Raw genomic sequence first — 15,243 nt, forward strand, 5'->3', positions numbered from 1 at the left:
GTGGCATTGTTAGGCCTCAGGGTAAACAGGAAACTTCCTGCCTTGGGCCCTTCATGTCCCTCTCCCAGACTATTAAAGAGACTGTTAATAGGATGGTAAAAGGACAGCTGCTGGTCATAAAATCAGCCCATTCCTTAGATCCTCAGAGAACAACTAAATCCCTGCAAGGTCAGAGAGAAAACCTTGTCCAGCTCACACCAGGTGCGCTTACCTAGCTGGGCTTCTGTTACAGGGTTTCTGGGCATGATGAGATCTACTGTGAAGGTTAAGCTGAGACTGCCAGAGCAGTGACATCACACCTACTCTGTGGGGTCTGAGTCACCTTTTCCAGTAGAGGAATAATCAGTCCTGAGTATCCCCCAAAAGGAGGCAAAGAGGAGAGCGAAGAGCCCAGTGCTCCTACCTCGGCAATGAAGAGCTGAAACAGGACCCCAACACTTCCTGCACACAAGGTGGAAGTGTCTGGATTTGCAGCTGTTGGCAAGGAGAAAGGGAAGTTTCTGCCAACTAACTGGAGGGACACTAGGGCAGGGGTGATCATCGTTTGCCAAGAAGGGCACTCGGTGTCTTGGCAGAAGGCAGAGGGCTGCCCCGATCTGTGTGTACATTTTCAGAAGCATTTGACTCTGGACCAAATTCTCTCAGCTGTGCTAGTGCTGTGGCGATGGATGGGAAATGCTTATTGGCCAGGCTGACCAGAAGCTCCAACAGAGGGTACTGGGGCTCAGCCAGGAGCTTCCCTTCAGCTGGCAAGTTTAGCTTTCTGTCACGGTCAAAGGGAGTGTGTCAAAATTCCAATTCTCGAGGCTCTCTAGAAGCTGCTTAGGATTACCCATCTGTTTTGAAGAGTTTCTGCTTACTGGGTTTTTTTGGCTTAAATGGCAAATAAAAGAGGTGATGGATGATACAGAGCCAAACTCTCATCTGGCTCAAGGAATAGGCAAAAGTAGCTCAGCAGGGGGCAATGATCTTACTTCCATTATAGTGACAGGCTTATGACCAAACTGGGGCCAGGAAGCAGGGCAGATACCATTTCATTCCACCTTGGACTTAAGGTATGATTTACCAATTCCTGCCGCTGTGTTGGCGCCTCTGACCCATGTCGACCGATCAAGTAAGCAGGCACCTGAGAACGGGACAACAGGCGCCTTATCTGCCAGATGTCACTGCTTTCCCTCATTGAAAGGAAAAACCACCTAAGTTACTCCCAAGAGTTGCACTTGGGGGTGGAGGAGGAGTTTCTTCTAATTGCTGAAAACATGAGAACTGGATATTTTCTCCTAAAATCCCACGTTTAAGCCTCTACATTAGCATTCAGACTGGGGTGTTTCTGTTGTTTAAGGCAGTTCTTAAGATCTTAGAGCAGAAAGGGACCTACAAGAGACTGTATGGTTCACCACCACCCCTTGAAGAATATCATCATTTCCCATGGTTTCAGAGATGATAACCTAAGGTTCTGAAAACTCTCCCAAGTCACATGGCTGGTAAATGGGGTTTTATTGAGAGGACTAGAATCCAGGGTTCCTGATGCTTTCTTCTTACCCTTTTTCCCCCAACTGGTTTACATTATTTTAATTTTTTAAAGTTATTTTAGTTTTTGCCACGAGAAGGGAAGAGCATGGAAAGATCTGTATTATTTTTATTTTTTACTTTTTCTGAGACAGAATCTCACTCTGTTGCCCAGGCTGGAGTGCAGTGGCACAAACTCAGCTCACTGCAACCTCCGCCTTCCAAGTTCAAGCAATTCTCATGTCTCAGCCTCCTGAGTAGCTGGGATTATAGGTGTGTACCACCACACCTGGCTAATTTTTGTATTTTTAGTAGAGACGCGGTTTCGCCATGTTGTTCAGGCTGGTCTCGAGCTCCTGGCCTCAAGTGATCTGCCCACCTCGGCATCACAAAGTGCTGGGATTACAGTGTGAGACATTGTGCCCGGCCTGTATTATTTATAAAAAGGTAATTCATTGCATGTATAACTGAAAGAAGTTTAATTTGCATATCTTTGTAAGATTTTTTTCATATAAATAAAAATAAATGCACAAATCATAAAAAAATTCAGCAGAAACAATGTCCCATTTGGAAAAAATGGTCCCACTTTACTACTCCCACTACTCTGTTCAGGCCTGTACCATCTTGTGTAGACTGTTACCAGCCTGTCAGCTAAAGTCTTTGATGAAATTTACACTTCAATAAATTGACATTTAAATTTACACACAGGTCAATGGTAGGTTTAAGACTGCCTCTGCTATGTTAATTGACTAGACAGATCCAGGTGTACTTTAAACTTGGAATAAGACAATCTTCACTTACAGAGAAAATAGTTATCTAAAATTTGCCCTCGCCAGGACCAGACGGGGCTCTCTAGTGGCTGACACTTCTCCCATTCCTGACCAACTTTCAAGGAGAAAAAGAAAGATTATAACGGACATAGTAATGATCCCAGGGCAGCACAGGCAGTTCTAATGTGTATTTTTACTTTCAGACCCCTGGGTTAAGTCGGCTTCCAGCCTGTCCCTGGAGAGTCCAGGTCATGTCCAAGGCAGGAAGTTGCAATGTAGGAGTAGTCCCAGGAGCCAATAAGTCAGGAAGTAGCCTAGAATGTATCGTGTGACTGGAGAACAGGTTTTCCAGCGATACAAAAGTCCCATGATAGGATTTCTGGGGACCTTTTGTCCTGGTGGGGAGTCCTCTGCAAGAGGCTTCCAAGGCACAGTCTTTAAGGATCTCAACAGCGGCTCTTGATCCTGAAGCAAGTGAGCTGGAAACCAGTACACAATAGGAGTGGAGGAGCCCAAAAACCTGGTGAGAACCTAGAAATCATGAGAGAGGAATACCCAGACATTTACTGGAATGTCACTGACTCAAATTGGACTAGCCTGGGGACTTCTTCACTGCTGGGTGAACTATGGTCACCCAATGTATTACACTGGTAAAGAAACTGAAAACAGCTTAGGATCCATCTTAGAAAGATGTATGTAACAGCAGACAGGCATCCTCCATGTTACAAATAAACATAGCTACAGACTAATTACATTAATTACTATTAAAATAATGGGCCAATGAATACTAGAAACTCTGTGGGGTCTAATTTTAGCCCAGGGCCTGGACTCTAAACTCTGTGATATTAATTTGGGGCTTGGGAACCTGAGGTGGTTCCCTTATCCCATGGGATGGCAAAGCACAGGGAAACAGGCAGAAGACCCATTGCTTGAACATTCTCTCTCCTACTGGAGTTCAGAAACAAGTTTCCAAATGGTCTCCCTCAGCTAGCCTGGAAACTTTAAGCTTTGCTGGCACTCATTCTGTGATTTAATCTAGCTGAAAACACAGAATGCTACTTTCTATTTTCTCTGTCTCTTACCCATACAGCTTGGAAAAACTTTAGAAACAGCCAATGTGCAACTCCAAGAGGAAGAAACTGTTAAGAAGAGGTCAGCATGGGGAAAAAAGATGTCCCCAGGGTGGTGCCACAGCCAATAACAGAAAATCAGATATAAGATCAAACCCTTCCCATCCTGCTGTATCACCACCGCCACCACCCAAAACATTGGTTAAGGTATCTCCTCTGGGAATTGGGGGGCTGCCTGAGTTGAGAAGCTCCAGAAGTCAAGAAACCAATATGGATATAACTGTATATTAGGGAAAAAGATCCCAGAGACATCCTCTGTGCTTATTCTTGTATCTCAGTCCAATCAGGTCCTTTCACAACCTTCATGTTTTTGCATATGCCCTTCCTTTTACCTAGAATGTTCCTCCTCTGCTTCTTATATGGAAAATCTCATTCTTCAGGACCCAGCTGAAATATGATGCCTTTCTCAAGTACTACAGTGAGTTACCTACTTCTTCTTTGCCTTCATAATACTTTATCTGAGCTTTAACAAAAAAAAATCTCGCTGGGTGCAGTGGCACACCTGTAATCCCAGCACTTTGGGAGGCCGAGGTCAGGAGATCAAGACCATCCTGGCTAACACGGTGAAACCCCATCTCTACTAAAAATACAAATAATTAGCCGGGCATGATGGCGGGCACCTGTAGTCCCAGCTACTCGGGAGGCTGAGGCGGGAGAATGGTGTGAACCTGGGAGGCAGAGCTTGCAGTGAGCCGAGACCGTGCCACTGCATTCCAGCCTGGGCAACAGAGAGATTCCATCTCGAAAGAAAAAAAAAAAAAAAATCTCAGGCTGAGCATGGTGGCTCATGCCTTTAATCCCAGCAATTGGGAGGCTGAGGCGGGTGGATCACTTGAGGTCAGGAGTTTGAGACCAGCCTGGCCAACATGGTGAAACCCCATCTCTACTAAAAATGCAAAAATTAGCTAGGTGTGGTGGCAGGCGCCTGTAATTCCAGCTACTCGGGAGGTTGGAGCAGAAGAATCGCTTGAACCCAGGAGACAGAGGTTGCAGTGAGCTGAGATCGCACCACTGCACTCCAGCCTGGGTAACAGAGCGAGACTCCATCTAAAAAAAATAAAAATAAAGTAAAATAAAACAAATCTCAAAATAGCACTCCCCTTTCTATCCCATTATACTTAAATGTCTGTCCTCCTGTTTATACCATGAGACCCCGTAAGGCAGTAATTTTGTCTTTTTTTTTTGAGATAGAGTCTCACTCTGTCGCCCAGGATAGAGTGCAGTGATGCGATCTGAGCTCACTGCAACCTCCTGGGTTCAAGCAATTTTCTGCCTCAGCCTCCCGAGTAGCTGGGATTACAGGTGCCTGCCACCACGCCCAGCTAATTTTTGTACTTTCAGTAGAGACGAGGTTTCACCATTTTGGCCAGGCTGGTCTTGAATCCCTGACCTCGTGATCCACCTGCCTTGGCCTCCCAAAGTGCTGGGATTATGGGTGTGAGCCACCACACCCAGCAGTAATTTTGTCTTATTCATGTTTCATCCTTAGAGGTCTGACCCAGGGTCTGGCACAAAGAATACCCCTAAATAGTCATTGAGTGAATAAATTCAGTATGGATCACTCAAATGGGAGATGTTACCTGCCTTCCCTGTCCTTGGCCAAGGGGTTTTGCCTGTATTCACATCTTTATCCCAGTCAGGAATCCACCTCACCTGAACATGCATGCACAGACCTCCAAACAGGAGCAGCACTGCAGCGTGGACCAGGTACACAAACACCTTAGGACTGAGGAATCCAAGATCGGGCTTCTCTAGGGTCTTATTGTTCTTGCTCCTTTGCAGCCCAAGTGTAAGGCAGAGCCAAGGGTGGGTGGTCACGTATGTCCAAGTTGCCCAGACAACCAGTATAGCCACTGGTGCAGCCAGTAGAAAATTGGGCACCTGCCTGAGCTCGTAGTATTTCAAAAAGCCAACATTCCAGTAGACATCCTGGATATAGCTGTATATTAGTGGAACATCCCAGAAGCACCAAGGCGGTTCATTTCCCTCTGCAATCCGGTAGCCCTTGTCTACAGCTAACTGTACCAAGGGCTCAGGAATGGGGCGGGCTGAGCCTGGCAGACAGAATTGGGTGTAGGCATAATACTGAAAGAGGGCAAAGGGAAGGCCAAGTGTGAACATCGACAGAAACAGAGAGGCCATCAGCTTAAAGAGCTGTCTCAGGGGATTCAGCATCGTAAGAGAAGAGAAAAAGCCTTGGCACTGAGAATGCATGAGGAAGCCAACACTGACCAGCCCATTGGAGCGTACCCCAGTGGCAATGGCAAAGAGGAGTCCACTAGTCCAGACTCGGCCCCTCTCCAGCTGCCCCATGGCACTGAATGTCAGGAGGGCAAACAAAGCTTCTGAGTAACCAGCTGCCAGGAAGACATTGGCAGGGCTGAGACAGAAGAGCAGAGCTGCATAAAAGGCCTGGCGGGGACAGTGCAAAACCAGACAACCCAGGTCATGAAGTGCAACTGCAGCCAACATGAAGAACAAGAAATTGAGTGATGCTACTGAAATCAGCAGGCAACTGCGCAGACTCAGTAACCCCCGTAAGGGTCGCAACAGTTCGGTCCCCACCATCAGGGCCAAGGGGAAACCAGGAAAGAAGGCGAAGTTGTGCTCATACAGGTAGCCATGCTCAGCAATGAACAAGAAGTGTTCAGCATCCCAGCGAGACAGGCCACCCAGAAGACTGTCCACAAGTTGGTCCACAAAGCCTGAGGGGGCCAGGCGAGGAGGAGAGAAGGCTTCTGCGTGGTGATCTGGGATGATGGCATTGAAAAGGGCCTGTGGAGTAAAGAAAAACCAGGATTTTGGTTGAGTAACTGGAAGAAAAGAATTGCCATTTAATAAAAAGAGGAAGAAGGCCAGGTTCATGCCTGTAATCCCACTTTGGCAGGCTGAGATGGGAGGATTACTTGAGTCCAGGAGTCCATGACCAGTCTGGGCAACATAGCAAGACCTTGTCCCTATAAAAACTAAAAAAAAGGTCTCAGCACAGTGGCTCACACCTGTTATCCCAGCACTTTGGGAGGCTGAAGTGGTAGGATCACTTGAGCCCAGGAGTTTGAGACCAGCCTGGGCCAACGTAGCAAGACCTTGTCTCTACTAGAAATAAAAAAATAAAAATTAGCTGGGTGTGGTGGTACATGCCTGTAGTCCCAGCTACTTAGGGGGCTGAGGTGGGAGGACTGCTTGAGCCCAGGAGGTTGAGGCTGCAGTGAGCCGTGATTGTGCCACTGTATTCCAGCCTGGGTGACAGAATGAGACCCGGTTTCAAAAACACTCAGAACTCTTCTTGAGGACTGAACCCTGGACATGTTAACATCTGAAGGTTAGAAAGAGGATGAAAATCCAGTAATGAAGAAAAACAGGAACAGTCAGTGAGGTGGCAGGGAACCCAGGAGAGCATTAGAACCAAAGGAAGAAAAGGAAGTGATCAACTCTGTTAAATGCTGCTGGGAGGTCAGGTAAGATGGGGGCTGAAAACTGACCACTGGATTTAACAATGTGAAAGTAACTGGTGACTTTGACCAGGGCTATCTCAGTGGAGGGGAAGAGACAGAAGCCTGCCTAGGCTGGGTTCAACAGAGAATGGGAGAAGAGAAACTTTGAGGAGTTTTGCCTTAAGGGGAAGCAGACAAATGCGGTAGCAGGTGAACAACAATGTGGGGTTAAGAGAAAACTTTTTTTAAGGTGGGAGATAAGGGTGTGTATGTTAGTGGAAATAACCCGGTAAAAGGGTATGCAGGAGAGAGGGAATTTGCGGGGTAGGCAAAAAGGGATGGAATCTGCTACAACGGTAGCGGAGCCAGCCTTAGAGAAGAGGACAGACAGTTCATCCAGTCTCCAATCTTCAGTACTGAAAGCACAAAGGTGCAGAACTGGGTAGGCTGAAGAATGTGGTGGGCGCACATGGAAGGAAGTCTCCTCTAAAGCCTTCTATTTTTCTGAGTTGTCATTTAGGAAAACAAGTTGTTACATGTTACATGTTTTTCTCTTTCCTCAAATCTCTAACACCCCCAGAACTCACTCTCAAGTGATAGCCTCTTTTCAGGACACAGCACACATCATCTTCATTAATAATGAAACTACCAGGAAATCAACAGAAGTTGTGCTGGGAAGAGTGACAGTGAACCGGGAGCTAAAACCGTCAAGGATTAGCTGTCACTGACAGAGACGATAGCAGCAACGACAGGTAACTTAGGGATATAATCTGATGGCTTGAGCGTTAAAGCTGGAGGTGGGGAGATGATAATCACATTTACTGTTAAATGTCTTTTTGCTGGCCAAGTGCAGTGGCTCATGCCTGTAATCTCAGCACTTTGGGAGGCTGAGGCGGGCAGATCACGAGGTCAGGAGTTCGAGACCAGCCTGACCAACATGGTGAAACCCCGTCTCTACTAAAAATACAAAAATTAGCCCATGGTGGTGGGCGCCTCAGCTATTCCGGAGGCTGAGGAGGGAGAATCATTTAAACCTGGGAGGCAGAGGTTGCAGTGAGCCAAGATCACGCCTTTGCACTCCAGCCTGGGGCAAAAGGGCGAGACTCCATCTCAAAAAAAAAAAAAAAAAAAAAAAAAAGTCTTTTTGCCCTATTAGATGGTCAGCTACTCAAGAGAAAAGAAACCATGTTTTTTTACACTTACCATCTAGCCCAGTTCTTGGAACACAATAGGTACTTTAAAAATTTTTGGTGGTTGAATGAACTGCCTAGAGGAAATATACTGTTTCCAAAATTACCACCTGAATTAGAACCCAGCTGTCCTGGTTCTCTATCCTGATGCTGACTTGCAGCATTGCTCCTTTGGTCTGCCAGTAACCCAGCTGATGCTGGTTGAAAGACATCACTGAGTAAGTCTCCCTAGCCTGGCAACAGGAGCATAGCCCCATTTTTAAGGCTTTTTAAATTTTGGTCAGTTTCCTTATCAGGCCACTTCAAACAGTAAAAACAAACAGGACAGGAGTGACAGTCACAGATAAACAGCCCTAGCCCGCAGGTGGACACGTTTAACTAATCTCGAAACCCAGCAGAGTCTGCTATGCCTTATATAGTGGGGAAGGAGAGAGGAAAGTTTCCACAAAGGGACCGGTTATGAGCCTCAGAGACAATGGTACTGGCATAAAAGGCACACATCATTATGTGAATCTAACACCCCTAGGGTGTCGACATACATTCAACAACATTCATTCATTTATGAACATACTGAGCTAGGCACCAAGCACTGTGCTATGCAGCAAATAATTCATATATACATGATATTTTATTAAAATATGTATCAAGGGGAGCCTCAGAGGGGAAAGGGAACTGCAAAAGGGCAAGTGCACTGAGAGTTGTGAGTGGGTGAGGCAGGAAGGGGAGGCACTCGGGGGAATAGGAGGAACCATTATATATCCAGATGGTCTCACGACTTGCACATTGCCATATTTTTCCCACTCAACTGACTGATACAATGCTCAGTCTCCTGGTAAGGGGGACATAGGGCAATACTTTGAGCTGTCACACCCTACAAGCATCTCTGGTTACAGAACATCACAGTCTGTTGGAGAGACCACTAGCTCAGGAGTTAGGAAACATGGGGTCAAACTCCAGCCCTTCTCTATCTTGATGTGTGGCTTTGGGGATGTCACTTAACCTTTCTGGGCCTCTGCTGCTTCATGGGTAAAACAAGATTAACAGACCATTTTTCTAGATTCCTGACCACTTTTCAGCTCTAAAGTCTATGTCTGTGGTTTCAACCACATGGAGGGGCACACCTGACAGGTGGAAAGGAGATGGGGACTCTTCCTACTGCCTAGTCCAGTCATGTAGCAATGACACGTAGCAATGGACAAAGGATGGGAGACTGACCTGCAGCATCAGAGTCAGGATACGGCAGCTGACTGCAAACCTCAGCACCTCCTTCCGGGATGGGTCCTGGGGCCACATCCTCTCACCACCAGGAATTCAGGGGTGTTGCTACCAGGATTAAGCTCCCTCAGGCCTCTAAACTCCAAAGGAGGAAAATGTCACACATCCAGTGAAAGCAAATTCTTGAAAGCATTCTTCACTGGAACCTCCCCCTCAGAATTACTATGACAAACTTAACCAACCACCTAACTTCCCAGATGAGGGGAAAGCATCTTGACAGCAAATGGGTTCAGTAGGTGTCACTTTGAAGCACTGAATTCTCGTTGGGAAAGTTCCATACAGCTAAGCAGGTAGCTGGAAAGTTAAGGTCACAGAAAATATTTTAAAGTCTATTGAATGCACCTCTGCAGGAACTAAAGATCTGGGTTCAACTCCTGACTGTCACTTACAAGTTCTCATTAGTCCCTCTGAACCTCAGTTCTTTTTTTTTTTTTTTTTTTTTTTTTGAGACGGAGTCTTGCTCTGTAGCCCGGGCTGGACTGCAGTGGCCGGATCTCAGCTCACTGCAAGCTCCGCCTCCCGGGTTTACGCCATTCTCCTGCCTCAGCCTCCGGAGTAGCTGGGACTACAGGCGCCCGCCACCTCGCCCGGCTAGTTTTTTGTATTTTTAGTAGAGACGGGGTTTCACCGTGTTAGCCAGGATGGTCTCGATCTCCTGACCTCGTGATCCGCCCGTCTCGGCCTCCCAAAGTGCTGGGATTACAGGCTTGAGCCACCGCGCCCGGCGAACCTCAGTTCTTTATATAAAAAATGGGAGCAGACTTTTTTTTTTCCTATCTCACAAAATTGTCATGACGGTGAAACAGACCAAAGTGTGAAGTTCTACTCAAATCTGTGTTGTGGTTGCTATTATTTAGTGTGTGCCCTTTTCCTCTTGCCCAGAATAATAAACTAGGTCCCAAACCAGAGTCCCCAAAGTGGGGCATAAAACCATACTGGAAGACCATAATGACTCCACACTCTAGCTTAGCTCTCTGATGTGTGTTCAGCTGGTCTGTTAAATTAAGTGGGGAAGGAAAAGAAAACCACCACTCAGCAAGACCTCAGCCAGCTCACACTGCTGAAACAAACTGAGGGTGAACACAGAGTAGACTACCAGGGATGGAGAAAACTGTTATTTCCCATCTCTTTATTGGGATGGTAGTAGTGTATAAACAACTACAAAGCCACTCCGAGGCAGGGAATGCACCTTAATCTTTTATAATTCCCTGGGCTAAAAGAAGTCATAATAGCTCCTCAAGAACTTTCAAACACCAGCCTGGGAAATTCGAAAGGAAAGCAAAAGCATCAGTGGCAGCTCATCAATTTGGGGTGAAGAACTATGCCTAAAAGGAAAAAAAAAAATTTGAACTGAGAAATTTAAGGAGGAGGGCTGGAAGACTCTTCTCTTATTTGGCGAATACCTACCAAACCTGTGTCACTTGTTTCTGGAATTCTCTGATCCTCACTAGACAGTGTGCTATGCTCTCATTACATTCTGCCCTATTGCCTTTATTGCTTTGCTTATTTAAGTTGCTAAGGGCAGGGGCTTTATATCACAACTATATCCCAGGGCCTAGAACACAAACAGGCATCTTAAACCTGTGTTCTGAATGAAAGGAAGTGGTAGGGACAGGATACAGCATCATCAGTTCACTGACTCTAGATATGAAATCACTGCCCCAAGTATTCTTCCCACCATATCTCACGTCAACAGCAAGACGACAAAGTCACAGAAGCCACAGGAAATAAAATTTCCCCAAAAAGGGAGCCAAGTTGGCCAATGGCAACAGTACTCTTTCCTTGGCACAAGGGGGCGCCTGCTGCTTACTCCATCGCCAGGAGACCTAGAGGAAGGGAGGGGCCCCCAATTCCACGCCGGTTGGCTCACGAAAATTCAGTTCAAAGGCAAGCTTCTGAAAGCCCCAGAGAGCAGCGGTAGTCTGTGAATCTACCCAACGTTTCCAACGTGTGACTCGCTGAATAGAGAGAAATCACGGAAATGGGCATACCCAACCTCACACGGCTACTCCTTCCCTATCCTAGGGCGAATTCACTCTTCTTTCCTCTTCCTTGGCTTCCGACCCGCACGCAGAAGAGAAGTTGGGAACAGAAAAGCACTCAACCCACCTCTGCCATTTGACTATGCTTGCATTCTTCCTTTCCTCTCTCGAGTCAAGCTCTAGCCTCAGCGACTACAGATGTGTGTAGCCCACACTTTGCTTACAGGTAAACCAAGTAAAAACAAAGCCAGTCAATTCTCCCTCTCAGCTAATTGCCAACCTCCCTTCCCAACAACCCCTTTGCCAAATCACAGACTCTTAACTGGCAGGACACTTACAGATCAACTAGTTTCACTCTTCAAAAATTTTCCCGTGAGATAAATAGGCTCCAGAGATCTCATCAGACACGGCGAGGCCAGTGTAATTACCATCGCCATTTTATGGATATGGAAACTGAGGCTCACTGGGGTCAAGTGACACACCCAGGGCTACTTAAAGACGCTGTCATGTTTTTTGCTTCTTAAACCTCACGGTACCAGCCCGCATCCCTCGCCAAAGGGTATGCGCCCTTTCCGGGCCAGGATTATGACCCAGGTCACCCAAACGCCTAGCCCAGTACCTCCATGCCACAGTCTGCCCTTGCTGGGTATGCTTAGGGTAGTTGGGCCCTATCTGAGAATCTGGGACATCCTGTTGAACTGCAGCTCTGGACCCTCTGAGTAAGACCAACACCTCCTGTGTGGGCTGGAGAAGTCGCTCTGATCCAGGGTCCTCAGAGCCAAAGGCCTCGTGGGCCGTCCCGAGATAGGGGCTGCCTTCTGTGAGCCCAGCCGTGTCCGCAGCCCGTTTCTGGCCGGCTCCGTCTGGACACAGTTCCTTCTGGGTACTAATCATCGACTCTCAACCCAGATGGGCCACGGCCCAGGGACCACTCCCGAGGGAGCCTGCGGAGCCCCACCAGGCCACAGGGCCGGAAGCAGGCGAGGGCGGGAGGATGGAAAGGAAGAGGCGGCGCCCAAGGCTGCTATGGCGGAGGGGCGGGGCTGCCCGCTTCTCCGGGCCTCTGCCTCATTTCTGCCGGCCTCCAGTTGATAGCTTCCCTCCCGCCAGAACTCCAGGGCTCCCAAGCTGGCGCCAGGTCCTCAGCCCCTGCCCGTCCCGACCTCCCCGGCGGGGACCGAACCTTAGCTTCTCCATCCGGGGCCCACGCGGCCCGCGCCTGCGCGCTGGCTCCGCCGACGGCTTTCCCGCCCCCCTCCTGCCCGGACTTGGAGCAGCCCCGCCTCCCTCCGCGGCGGCCATGTTGACTCCGGGCGAGCGGGGTGGGGGCCCCCGCTCGGCGCTTCGTCTTGTAGCACTTTCCCACCTTGGTGACTCCTGAAGAGTTTCCTCGCACTTCTCTCTTCTTCAAGGCCCCCCGCCACCCCGCCTTCAAATAGTGAGCCGAGGCTGCTGTCTCACAGTCAGTGCTCTTGCCCCAGTTCCTTCCCGCTGACGTTCACTGAGTTCCCGGTGTGGGCCGAGGCTCTTGTAGTCGGGGGCTGACCCGCAGCCTCTTCATAGAAGCCAGAGCCGCGCTCTTCCTGCTGTCAGGCAACAACAGCTCAGCACAGGGCCTGGCACACAAGGGATGTCCTCTGAATAGCCAAAGAAAAACATTCTTGGGGTTTCTGTGGCCGGCAGTGGCACCCTGCGTTTTGGGTGTGAAGAAAGTGGGGGATCCCCCTGATTTTCCCCTCCTTTAGCTACCAGAGACCTTTTGTCCTAATTCAGTCCTCAGCCCCACCTCAGGTGGCTAATGAGGATGGCGAGGAAAACCTCAGAGAACACCCCCCCAGGCCAGGACTCCTTTCACCTCCCTCACCCAAGCAGTTTCTCTCATAGGAAGTGGGGCCAAAAAAAAGAAGAGGCGAAGTCAAAACCGTCTACTGGGGGGAGCGGCCAGTTTGTACCCTTGTAACGGAAACTGTTAGAACAACTTTGCACCCTCCTTAAAGGAAACAGATGATAAATCCTTCTCCGTTGGTGGATTTCTTTTTCTCAGGATTCCAAAGCCTTCTGTGGTTTCAGTTATCTGCTCTCCAAACGAAGCCAGGGGCCGGGTTAGCCTCTGGCCACAGCCTGGCTCAGGGAGGGGTTTATCTTCTGCAACAGCTACTCATGTGGGTGGGAACAAAGAGATGGTTGCTACCTCTCCAGGCGAAGACCAGCCCACATCAGTCTGTGGGGGCCTGGGACTGTATCTCTTGACTCTTTATAACTCATTTCAGGCCCTGAGACCTAAATTGCCTTCAGATACTTGTTGTGTGCAAGGTGGAGAAAATGCAAATCACATTTAGTCGTTGTGTGTTGGAGAAGGGGGAAAAAATGGAGTTTCATGGCCCTTCCCCCAGGTTTTTCAGTGCCACGCACTTGTTCTCAGCTCCAGAGGTCTGTGAGTGACATGGCAAAGCCTGGGGGCACGCTCGTGACTGGAGCCTAAGGCTGTGACTTGAATCTCTAGAAGTCCACCATGAGGCTCCAAACAGCACTCTCTTTGCAAAGACAAAACTGAGACATGAACTGTCCTTGCTGTGTAAATTCACAAGGGGAAAAAGACGTGCATTCTCAGGGTTCCCTCTGTCCACACCAAATTCTCTCAAAAATCTATTTGTAAAAAGGCCAGGGGTCTCTCAAGACAAGTCAGAATGTTTTTTAAAAGCTCAGCTGTCACCTTGTAGAGGTAGAACTTTATCCAGATTTTCAGCTGTACTTTCCTGCAATTTCTCCTTTCCTTCTCTGCTACCCAACCCCCTCCTCTTCCGCTCTGTTTCCGTTTCATTTTCTGACTTCTGCTCTGACAGGAAAACAAGGAAGCTGAATCTTGTGCTCTCAAAGCCCTGACTCCCTGGTATCAGATTGGAAGAAGGCTAGGTGGGATAGGAGGGGTTTCTAGGGCTCCAAGGCTTTGAGTAGTGAAGGAGGCAGCCTCTCAGTGTTCTTGTAGAGTCTGCAGCTAAGATGGAGCCTGCATCTACCCAGGGAGCCAGCTGAGCTACCAGAACTGTGGAAAGCAAGTGAGACAGCCATATCCTAGGCTCCAGAAAGACTCCACACTTCCCAGACATTTCCATTAAGAAGCACATATCCCACATCACCAAGAAACAGTATCACATGCAAATCCCTAACCCGAACAATGCAAGCAATGCATTACTATTCTAGAAGCTTAGGATTTAAGAGGGTTACATCATTTCTGTTCTTTGAACTTGCCTCATTCTGCTCTTGCTATTTTCCCTGCTTGAAGCACTCTACTTTCAGACCACCCTTTGGCCAGTCCATTATGTTTGGGTCTCAGAAGAGATGTCACCTCCTCAGAGAGGCTTTCCCTGTACTATCCCATCAGTCTGTTCTTTCTTTTTTTTTTTTTTGAGACGGAATCTCGCTCTGTCGCACAGGCTGGAGTGCAGTGGCCGGATCTCAGCTCACTGCAAGCTCTGCCTTCCGGGTTTACGCCATTCTCCTGCCTCAGCCTCCCAAGTAGCTGGGACTACAGACACCGGCCCCCACGCCTGGCTAGTTTTTTGTATTTTTTAGTAAAGACGGGGTTTCACCGTGTTAGCCAGGATGGTCTCAATCTCCTGACCTAGGTGATCCACCCGTCTCGGCCTCCCAAAGTGCTGGGATTACAGGCTTGAGCCACCGTGCCCGGCCTTTTTTTTTTTTTTTTTTTTTAAAAAAAGATGAAGCCTCACTATATTGCCAAGGCTAGTCTGGAACTCCTGGGCTCAAAGGATCCACCCACCTTGGCCTCCCAAAATGCTAGGATTACAGGTGTGAGCCACCGTGCCCGGCCTCTGCTTTCTTCATAGCACTTAACACCATCTGCTTGTCCTGTCCATGAATTTTATTTGTTTCAATGTCTGTTTCCCTATTCTGGAATGTAAGCTTCTGAGTGTAATGGAGGAGCAAGGGCT

General features: G+C 48.2%; 1 protein-coding gene across 8 annotated transcripts; it reads right to left on the minus strand.

The window, feature by feature from the left end:
* Nucleotides 1-1,964: 1,964 nt before the first annotated feature.
* On the minus strand, nt 1,965-14,981 carry PIGV (phosphatidylinositol glycan anchor biosynthesis class V). 8 transcript variants are annotated; one of them, XM_007979869.3, is made up of 5 exons: nt 11,910-12,454; nt 11,418-11,509; nt 9,249-9,383; nt 5,063-6,184; nt 1,965-2,810 (listed from the first exon to the last, which is right to left on the minus strand). In XM_007979869.3, the coding sequence occupies exons 3-5, from the start codon at nt 9,324-9,326 to the stop codon at nt 2,529-2,531; spliced, it is 1,482 nt and encodes a 493-aa protein (XP_007978060.1). In that variant the 5' UTR covers nt 9,327-9,383; nt 11,418-11,509; nt 11,910-12,454; the 3' UTR covers nt 1,965-2,528. The 8 variants fall into 8 exon arrangements, with proteins under 8 accessions (XP_007978060.1, XP_007978062.1, XP_007978064.1 ...); XM_007979871.3 differs by lacking the exons at nt 11,418-11,509; nt 11,910-12,454 and adding an exon at nt 12,657-14,981; XM_007979873.3 differs by lacking the exons at nt 11,418-11,509; nt 11,910-12,454 and adding an exon at nt 12,474-14,981.
* Nucleotides 14,982-15,243: the final 262 nt, after the last annotated feature.

This window comes from Chlorocebus sabaeus, chromosome 20, assembly GCF_047675955.1.
Source record: "Chlorocebus sabaeus isolate Y175 chromosome 20, mChlSab1.0.hap1, whole genome shotgun sequence".
NCBI lineage: Eukaryota > Metazoa > Chordata > Mammalia > Primates > Cercopithecidae > Chlorocebus > Chlorocebus sabaeus.